The following is an 11304-nucleotide window of genomic DNA, read 5'->3' on the forward strand; positions in this document are numbered from 1 at the left end:
GAATATATGTAATATTCCAGTCCTTTTTACAAATAAGTATTTTCTTCATTAATAAATGAGACGTATACAAATAAAAGGTGTTTTTGTAGTGTGGATATTATATTTATTTTTTGTATAGTATTAATTTCCAAATATATTAGTGCAATGCGTTATAAATATTAGCATATAATTGTTATTTTTATAAAAAAATATAAAGAAATTCGTTACGTGTGAATTATTCCGGAAATAATTCTTTGGAACGAACTCAAAGATTTATCTTATAAAGTTAATATACATTATATCCTTTATCACCTATCTATAAGATAGATCAAATATTAAGAATTATAATTTTAACAACCATGCTAATACCGCATTAATGGTTTGTACTAGTGCCGAAGTCTTGTAAACATTTTATACAATATTAATAACTAATATTAATAATACTATGGTACTATAGTAATGAACAGCTTAGTCTCCAGTCATCATCTCCATGAATTCTGTAAAAGAATAAACATATTTATTTTAAACATAAATATAAACTATATTATATAGACACATTATTGACGATTAATGAACAATATTTAAAATAATGTATATGTCACATATATAACTGAAGATTAATTAAAACAAATGTGAATAATTTCTAGTACATAGATGTACGATGTAACCACAAATTTGAAATGGAATCATAAGTAGTAAGTCATTTGATTCAATTTAGATATTAGTGGTGTTAAATTCCTTTATCAGCAATTGCCTGTTTATGCATCATGATGATTGCGAAGTTGACAAATAAAGTACAGAAATAATTAAAGTGAAACCATACAGGTATTAGCATTGATTAATTTATCGAAAATTTTTTACGGTCCTTAAAAAACTAATAATTTTTTTACAATATAATAAAATAATATTTAATGTTCATGTCAAACTTAGTTCTGGTACTAGTACTATGCTTATAGTTATCGTATAGTATGTAAATATATGCAATAAATCAGACTGAGTACTACTCGGTAGATCAGTACTTAAAATATACGTTTAATAGTAAATATGAAGATGATGGACTTTTAAAGTGCTTTTTATTGATAATGGTTTACAAAACCAAAATACAATATTTTATTACAATTACATATAGATACGAATATTAATAGTATAATATATTTTATAATAGTATAATAGTATAATATATAGATACGAATATTAAAAGGGTTATGCTTAAAGATCAAAGACTGAGAAGAATGATAGCGTTAGAATTAACCAAGAAGTCCAAAAATTTTGATTAAATCTTCGTTACTAATAGATGAATCTCTGAGAAATAAAAGGTTTCTGATTACTACGCGGTATAGACGACCTTGAATGAGGTGCGAAGCAAGGACTCAATGAATATAAGTGGTTCAAGATCATTATTTGCTATAAGATCAATTAATATAAAGAAGTAAACTAAATGGGGACAAGGATGGTAATGATTCTGCAATATATGCCATAAATTAAGTAACTTTGAATAGTATCTCAACTTTTGTTATATATGTATATAGAGTACAAAATTCCGTCAACCATTTATTAATACTAAACACGTATTATTATTTTACAGAAAAATAACATTACGAAGAATGTTTTTCTTTCACACTGATCCTGTTATTATTGATAATGATTTTGAATAACTTTGTGGAAAAAACAGTTGGTACGATGCCAAAGACGACTGTTCTTTATAATAGTTACGTCTCGTTGACATACCTCGGAACTTGTTTATTGCTTTTATCTTCAAAAATCATATTGTATGTGAATACCTATCTACCTACATTCATGAAAAAATATTTATGTTTCCACATTTAGTAGAATGCGTCATAGTCGAATATCACAATTCGGTTAACTTAATTTGGCACCACGAATTGATGTAGTAGGTGTAACATAAAACGAGTGACTTTGTTTACCTTACTGAAAAAGTGTGGCATAATCAGTACATTAGAAGGTAATTCGATGAATATTAAACTTTTATTTTCTTATCTATTTTTTGTTTTGTATTATGTGTAAGACTATTTTAGTGTTATGAACAGTTAATAAAACTTAGTTCAGTGTCGTATTAACATGTAAAGTGAATGACGGAAAGAAGCGGCAAGAAATATATCGATGAGAGCGTGGCACTTATTATAAACGTTTAAGAATCAATTAAAGAACCAACAATAAGATATCTAATAAAACACTTAAAAAAATACTGTAGGTATAGCAGCTCAGCGTAGGTTACATTGTTTGGCTGTATACAGAACGTGGAACTTTTCATTTTCTTGTCAAGGAAAATTTAATATGCTTGGTTTTGTTAAGAATTCTAATTATATTTTTAAAAATGCTTTCACTTTCTATATAGTATATGCCTTAATATACTACCAACGGTAAATAAAGTCACTACTTAATATAGATGCAAACATACTGACTTAATTAAATACGGGAATTATAAACATATATTTATAATATGTACCATCAAAATCAACGGTTCCGGAGCCGTCAGTGTCGATCTCAGCGATGATGCCATCTAAGTCTGAGTTGCTCAACTTGTCATCAAGGGCAGCCAGGATCTCTTTCAGAGTAGAGGTGGTGATGTAGCCGTTGCCTTCACGGTCGTACAATCTGAATAAATAACGTTGAAAAATATAGAAAACAATAACACGAAAAGAATAATTTAATAGAAAATGGCAGTTTTATGAAATTATTGAATAAGGGACAGTGTTTAGGGAGTGTTTTAACTAGTCCCTACTGTAGACCAATACTTGACATTAATTCCTTACATACAAATGAATAAAATGTCGTAATGCCTTAAATAAATATTTATATTTAAAATAATAATAATCCAGGACAATTTACACAGCGTCATCTAGTCCCAAGCTAAGAAAATCTTATGTTATGAGTACTACACGATTGATAGATATATTTACTTACATTTTTTGTAACTGCATAAATAATATACATAGATATTTGTATGTAGAAATAATACATATACTATCATACTCATGGATATAAATGTGGAATAGAACCCGCGACCATCAAAGGTATGAAAGGTTTATATGAAGTAAACAAACCTGAAAGCTTCTTTCAGTTCCTGTTGCATGGCTTCGGCATCTTCTTCTTCTAAGAAGTGGGAGGCAATATTACAGAAGCCATCAAAGTTAATTTTCCCACTACCTGTAAAACAATTATGAATAAAATGTTTACTGGAATAAATAAATTAAAATATGTGTATTAGATACACTAACTACGTTATGTGTACGGATTCATAGGATGTTTGGAACAATTTATTCAGTAAAGTAACCATCAGCTATAAACCTTGACATTCCTCATGGATAAGATTGTCTATTTCTTTCAACGTTCCTTGCGTAAATAACTAAATCAAGGCAACGGAGACAGATTTCTTTTGGATGAACAATAATTATGTGTAGAAGCAATCCGTAATATAAATAACTTTATTAGTTGTGGAATGATGTAAAAATATTCCAGAATTTCTTCAACACTGTTTTGTGAGAGACGTAAACGTTGCATATTGTACTATATTATTTCAGTGACGATTGGTTATAGATAGAAAATCGTTTACGTTTGTCTACGTCGACTGATCATTGCGTGGTCTGTTTACTGTAACACGTTTCGACCTTGCAATGTATTTAAACGTCAGCGATATACTCGGTTTGTAGTGTAGATTCCAAAGATAGTTCTCTAGTTATAAGCGATGATTAATGTTCACTCTGTAGCTGTTTACAGTATATACGAAATTGGTCTATGTGACGGTGATAAAAATATTCGGCACTATTTTCGGTTTGTATGGATTTTTTTTAATTTATTGACATAATTAAGCTACTATAGTTATTTATGTAATCCAATAAAGATGTAACGAGTATATTACTACTGAAACGGTACATATTATTACTTCACTAACTTGGATTCTTGTTACACTAAAACCCAGTTTCTTTGTTAAATGGCGCCACAATAAGCCTCCATGCTTAAGCATTAGGTATTAAATAATTATAATTATTCGCAGAGATTTGTGAGTTGTCAGTGATATTTTATATACATGTATTTACTCGATAATATTACCTTATTTCCTACAGGGGGCATGGCATGACTATAATAAAGTAAATTTTGTATCGATTCACATTAAGTTGTAATATAAGGCAATGGGACTTTTTATAGACAAAGTAACAGTAGTGTGTCTCAAGATCTTTACGTGTTATAGATTACTTTTATAAGTGAAGACAAAATATAATATATAAAGTTTATAGAAAAATTATTCTTACCTTCAGGGTCATTTTCACCAATAAGAGCTTGCAGTTCAGAATCATCAAACAATTGGCCCATGGTATTCAAAATGGTGGAGATCTTCAGGACATCGATGTATCCACTCTTCGTAGTGTCGAACATTTGGAAGGCTTTGCGGAGCATCGCCATCTTCTGTTCGTCATCTGAGTCCTATGGACAAATGGATATCAACAAAAATAGTATACAGAGTATCCTTACTCATCTAGTAATTCTATGGTAAGTCCCAAGTGTCACATAATATTTTTAATTTTATTTAGCGATGTCATCAAATAATTACGTTGATCAATAATTTTACTATTTATTGTGCGAATAATCAGACAATAATAAAAGATTTTCTCTTGAAGTTACACTTGTAATCAATGATTTTTTTATTTATAATAAATGATATAAAATGCACATTTAAGCAACACTGTAATGTATCCAAATCACAACAAAACTTATATCCTCACCATGGTGTTTGTGTAGGGTTGGCAATTGTAACAAGAACCGAATCCGAGTGCGAGTGTTGTTACACTGAATTTTGCGTTCGTTTTCCACCCTTATTTATAGAACATTCCCATCATCCGAAACACGGCTATACAAAAATAAGTAAAAACTAATTCTTTCTCTGTCACTCGTTTAAGATTTCCTGCCACCATTCAGCCTGTCATCGAGTGAATTAACGATGTGATGATGGATATGTTTTCAGTGTATCGTAAAGAGAAAAAGTATCTGTTTCATTTACGAGTACATGTCTCTTAAAACTTGATACAAAAACAAATGGATATTTTTTGTATCCTATTTTTATTGCTGTTTTGTTTAAATAGCTACAATAGTATTAGTCGTCCGACTACATGTTTGGATATGTAAGATCTTTATAGAGTTTATTATAATTATATATTTATATATACAATGTATCTTATGTACAAGGGTTGTCTCTTATATTTTTTTAAATTTATTACATGAATTTTGTTTTATTTTAGAGCCAGTGCTCTCTTACAAAGCTCTAAATATATATATATATGTATATATATATATATATATATATATATATATTTAGCCCAGTTTTCTTGTTCATAAATATTTCTTACAGTATCCTTAAAAGTAATAATTATTTTCATATTTTCAAATATATTGAGATATTTCAACTTAATTTTTTCCTTTTTCTGCATCCTTTTAAAATATTTTCTTTCAGTAAAATTTACCAGATAATTTTAAACACAATATTTTTATTTACCTTTATAGAGACGCTTCCTTCCTTTATTCGAAATATTCGCTTAGATCAATTTAGACTACGGAACCGATTTTTATGTAGTTTTACCAGTAGATAGAGTGATTTAAGAAGAAGGTTTATATGTACAATACATATACACCCATGCGAAGCCGGGGCGGGTAGCTGGTATATTATATGTATTAGTTAAGTAACTTATTTTTTATGTGTGTGCATAACTATACAAATAATAACTTCATAAATAATATTTTACTTAATGCATGTCGTTTACTTATGTAGGTAAGCTAAAGAGTTAGTTAAAAATTTAAACTCATTATTTTTACTATCGACTTTTGGAGTCCGTAATTTGATGACTATTGAACAGTTATGATGCCCAGAATGAAATAAATATTTTCTTTTATTCTTATATCAATAAAAGATACTCTCTCCTGATGTTAGGCCGCTTATAAGCACCTGTAACATTGTAAGAACGCAGATATATTGCCGGCTATATAGGAAGGCATATGCTCTTGCTTTAAACAATCCTGAGTTAAAGTAAATACAGATAGTGTAGACATTATAAATACACGAAATAACTCGACGAATTCACGATCGTAATAGTTATATATGAAGCTGAACATCACCAACCGCCCAGTTTAAAGCATTCCAGAAACGCATTCGTATGCTGCTCCTTGATTAAGAGCAGGAAATTCCTTTGAACCGGCCGATTCATAACAATCCAAATGAAAATATTACGCGTGAAGCGTCACTTTCTGGTGTTTACAACATTTTTAATGTTGTATTAAATATAATATTTTTCTATTAAATATAATAATAAAGAAAATATTTTTCATTTATAATAAAAATTACATACAGTGTACATGTTTATACTCACAATGTTTTTGCAATTAGTTATTGACAATTACTTACAATTACAATTACTACTACTACCCAATTCGAAATAATAATATAACTAATATTATTATTTCGGATTGGGTAGTCAGAGTTAATGTCAATAAGTAATAATTTCGCCTAGGGTCATCAAATAAAAAAGAATATATTAACAAATTTAACTATACATATATAATATTTTATTTACCGTATTAGTGAGTCTATCAATATTATACCAACCTATAAAACTAGAAACTAAGTACATTATGTAATTTTGGTAACAATGCATAAATATTATTAAAAAAATATAAAGAGAAAATATTTATCTTTTGTTTAATATATTACTTGTAATAATAAGAACGATAAAGAACATTACTCGATACTCTCTATGTCCTGAATATAGTATAATAATGCTAGCCATAATATTTTATTATTTACTGAATATAACTGTCGTACTTGAGTGAGATGATGGAATTGAGAAAGTTGATGAATATATTCGAGTGTTGGTACAGCAATTCTATTTATGGTTCCATGACTTGGGTTCAAGGCAACGTTTGTAAATGGACCGTAAATAATTTCACTAATTGTTAGATAAATTAGTATCAAAAATATTTACTTTAATGAAAATAATCTCTTAGCGCATTATTTTGTTTATTGAGACTCCGATAACGTCGACCCATATATTTTTATATGTAAACAAAAATCGTAGCTATTCTAATACACATTACTTTATACGTTACGTTTTTTTACTAATCAATAACTAATAGTAGTACTATCACGGGACAATTCACATAGCGTCATCTGGTCTCAAGCTAAGCATAGTTGACACAAATACTTAGATATTTTAAATACATACATAACATACATAAAACACAATACAAACAGTCATAGTCATGAATGCAAATATTTGCATAGGAATCGAACCCGCGACCATCAGAAGTAAGGCGGTATGCTAAACTGGAACTAGATCACCGAAGCCGTCAAAATGATATAATTACGAATATTAGTCATAAAGTCAATGATTTGCCAAGAGTTTTTATATTATTTTGTTTTTAAAATTAAGTTTGTATGGATAATAGGAATATATCTCTTTTTTGTGCCTTTTAATGCTAAAAATAAACTCCATTACATATCCAGAAAAAAATTACAATTGCTTGACGACCACTGGCGCGTGAAACGGGTTATACGGCGGCGCCCGCGCAGATATAGAATGTCGGTGATCGACTATAATTTTTGTGTTCTAAAACGAATGCCACAATGAGTGAAACGTCTGCCGAGCTTTGCTCCGACGACGACCGCCACGTGTGCTTAGTTCAGAACATTCAAGTCGAAATTAGGTCACAATTTAATAATCATGTCAGTGTTATGCTGGCAATGAATTTATTTTTATCTAAACTTTGTAAACCTGTAACTGAGGTGAGTCTGGTTGTGTATTGGGAATATGTTCACAATTCGAAGGTAGTTTCTCGTATATATAATACATGACTTTTCAACCCTCATCCGAAAGAAAGATTTTCTTAATTCCACTAAATTCTTTATATATGTTAATATCTAAATTTATATATATATAATATCTTAATTTATGGTTAATAAATAAAAGGATAAAAGTCTGAAACTTATAGCCTTATGTCATTTATTCTTAGGGTTTACCTTATGTCCTGTGTGTTCTATTATATATATAATATACATTTTTCCTAATGTTTTTGTAGAAAAATATTGAAAAAGTATTTAATTAATTATAAAATAATAATAATTCTCAAATTGTCTTAATAGTGCTGATATAGCACTATTTATGCACTAACAGAGTGGGTCTAGTATTTTTAATATTAAATAACTCTTGACTAAATATTTTTTTTTATTATATATTATATATTCATACTTAATAAACAGATTACATACCATTACAGTTATATCGTAGCCATAAGTCATGCATGAGATGCATGAATATAAATGTTGCGGGTAGCGGATGACGCGTCACCAACACACTATCTATGCTACTTTTAGGTGCTAAGGTCGCCAATATACGAGTCAATGAAAAATTACACGTTGAAGGGTAATTCGTCTTCTATAATGGAAAAAACTACTACACCAAGAATAGCTAAGGTTTTCGGAAGGTTTAAGGAAGCATGTAAAGGTCGATCTCATTCATGCATTGCTATATGTACATGTTTATTATTCTATGTATGATGATTATGAATGTTGATTATTGTCTAATTTTCTGTTTAATTTGTATATATAATCTTTTATAGCATAGATGACAAACGAGCTTGCAGCTCACCTGATGGTAAGTGATTGCCGCCGCCCATGAACGAGGGGTATTTTTCGCAAGGGTGTTGGCGGCCTTTTAAGAAGCACTTTTCTTGAAGATTTGAATTTTATATCGGTTTGAAAATATTGCTAGAAAGTAATTCCATAATGTAATCACATATATATTTTGTTTATTTAAGTAAATATATAGATTTACTTATAATCTCTGTTCAATGTTGACTGGTAGAGAATGCCATAAGGCATTAAATCCGCCATGTATCAATAATATGATAATCTTTACTAAAATAAGGCAAATAATAAGCCAAATTATAAAATAATGATTATAAAATTTGGGGCTGTATTTAAACCTTGATTCATTCCTTATACAACTGATATAAATACTTTTTTTTTTAAATATGTACCTAATATTTATAGGTTTTATATATACATATGTAAATTACCCTATGTAATAAAACAAGCATACACATGATAACAAACAGTTGCATCGAGCGAGGAATCGAACCAGCGAATATCGGAAGTAAGGCGGTGTGCTAAATCGGTAGACCTCCGAGGTCGCCTTTGTATCATGCATTAGTTCATTCCATCTTGTTAATCACACGTGAGTCACAAGCAATTTTGTTGCATGGATCATAATTTCAGGATTAGAAATGTGTTATTAATTCAGTGTCACCTTCTCATAGGTTCATTATACCAACTCAAAAAAATTATTACCGAATTTTGATGATGATGCACTAAGTTATGCAGTTAGTGGTTATACAGAATCAGTAGGGGTGGGATACGGGGAGGGAAAGAGGTGGATTAGTGTGGTTCTCCACCGCATAGAACTAAGAGTCTGTGTAAAATATGATTTACTATAATGATGGTGTTGTCTGGTTTTTCGATTCCCCTAAGATATGAAAGAGATTATCAACTTTCCTATATACTTGATAATATATTGATGCGACGTTTCCATCATTTAGTGCTCACTATAATGTCCTGGACAGCCGGAAAGTGTAGTGGTAAACTTATTCTGGATTATTTGGAGGGAGTTAAGGGCTTAGGAGGCGCTTCAGTGAATTATAGTTTTATTAGTAATATGACAGAATACACAGAAATAATATTGCTGGATTAGGAATGTTGTTTCTATAGAGAAAACTAGCCAGAAACTTAATAATATTGTACCCTTTAAATAATTTAGAATAATATAAACCGCTCCTCAAGCAGCGTATTTTACAATTATTATGTGTCAGCTAAAAGTTGTCGTTTGATGTTTGTTTAATGCAAACGGTTTAAAAGCACAACACAAATTTAGCAATGAATCATGCTGCAATTTGTCTGAAATACAGCTTGTAGTGTGTTTTAATTGCATAAAATACTTCGTAGTACCAAGTGCAGTTGCTTTGATGAAATTTATCCCTCAATGCATTACTGACGTTCCATAATTTAGCGAGTGAAATACCTCGATCGAAATAATTGGCTATCACAGCCAAAAGCAAGTTTGGATAGCTCACAATATCGGTCTCAATTGAGTGTAAATACATCTTCATTTTGGCACAGTATATAGGGTTTCATTGCAAAATTTACAGTGTACGTCAATTGTAAAAGTTTTGAGGTCGTGTGTTTAATTTATTTTAACGAAGGCAGGTGTAAATTTAATATTTTCATGTTGTAATATTATTTATTATTTATGTTTGTGGGGACAATTACTTAAAATTGAAATAATCAGCTGCTTTTTTGATACCACTTTTTTATAGCTTATATAACAAGATACTAAAATTTGTGGGTAATTATGTTCACTACGTATAAATATTATTCTATTATAGAATAATATTTTTACATTGTGAACACAATTACTCACAAATTTTGTAAATATGATGAAAATTTATATGATTGTCAGTTTTAATTATACTAATTAAAACGTTGCAAGTTTTTAAGACTTGTCATAAAGTTTTATTAATATATATATACAGCCCACGTTATGCGTATGATACGTATCTGTTTGACTTTATGAATAGAATATACTCGTATGTTTAGGTAAGTAGGAATCTCATTTGAAATTTAACAGTTTCGCTATTATTATGATAAATATGGATATTATGTCCGAAGACACCTACTTTGTGGAAACCTTGTAATCAACTGTAAAAATATTTCTATTCATATTCTAGCCGTTGTCACACTAGTGACCGATGGTTTTTAAATTTTCCGCGATGAAAATAGGGAAAGCGTAACACCGTTGTAAATATTTGGAACTTATCCAAAAATAATGATAGAAACTGCTTGAAAGATTAATAATAATATTTTTAGTTTTTATTTTACTAATTCGCAATTTATTTGTAAAAAAAGAGATTACTTAAATGGCTAATCTACAAGTTATTTTTGTTACGCAGATGATGTCGCAAGTTGCAAGCTACTTTTGCCATAACTTACTTCAATTGTTCCTATGTATAAGTGTATTATTGTACAACTCTAATAATTGTTTACAACATATTTTAAATATTATATGAGTAATACTGAAAGTTAAATATAATATACTATTAATATTAAAGGCAATATAATATACTATTAAAACATATCATGCAACAAAAACTAACACAGAACATAACAGTGAAATGTGAACTTAACATTAATAAAATTGAAGAATAAAGTACTGTGAAAAAAAAGTTGGTTTTAATTAAAAGATTGAGTATTTTTATACGTATATTTGA

General features: G+C 29.3%; 1 protein-coding gene across 1 annotated transcript; it reads right to left on the reverse strand.

Annotated features, from left to right (window-relative positions):
- Window positions 1-90: 90 nt before the first annotated feature.
- LOC131847238 (troponin C) lies at window positions 91-4828 on the reverse strand. The gene is made up of 5 exons (XM_059196752.1): window positions 4722-4828; window positions 4251-4422; window positions 3045-3147; window positions 2447-2595; window positions 91-476 (listed from the first exon to the last, which is right to left on the reverse strand). Exons 1-5 carry the CDS (start codon window positions 4722-4724, stop codon window positions 448-450), a joined length of 456 nt encoding a protein of 151 aa, XP_059052735.1. The 5' UTR covers window positions 4725-4828; the 3' UTR covers window positions 91-447.
- Between the last annotated feature and the right edge of the window lie 6476 nt (window positions 4829-11304).

The sequence above is a fragment of the Achroia grisella genome, unplaced genomic scaffold (assembly GCF_030625045.1).
Source record: "Achroia grisella isolate CSIRO2021 unplaced genomic scaffold, CSIRO_AGI_Agris_v1 utg516, whole genome shotgun sequence".
Classification (NCBI taxonomy): Eukaryota; Metazoa; Arthropoda; class Insecta; order Lepidoptera; family Pyralidae; genus Achroia; species Achroia grisella.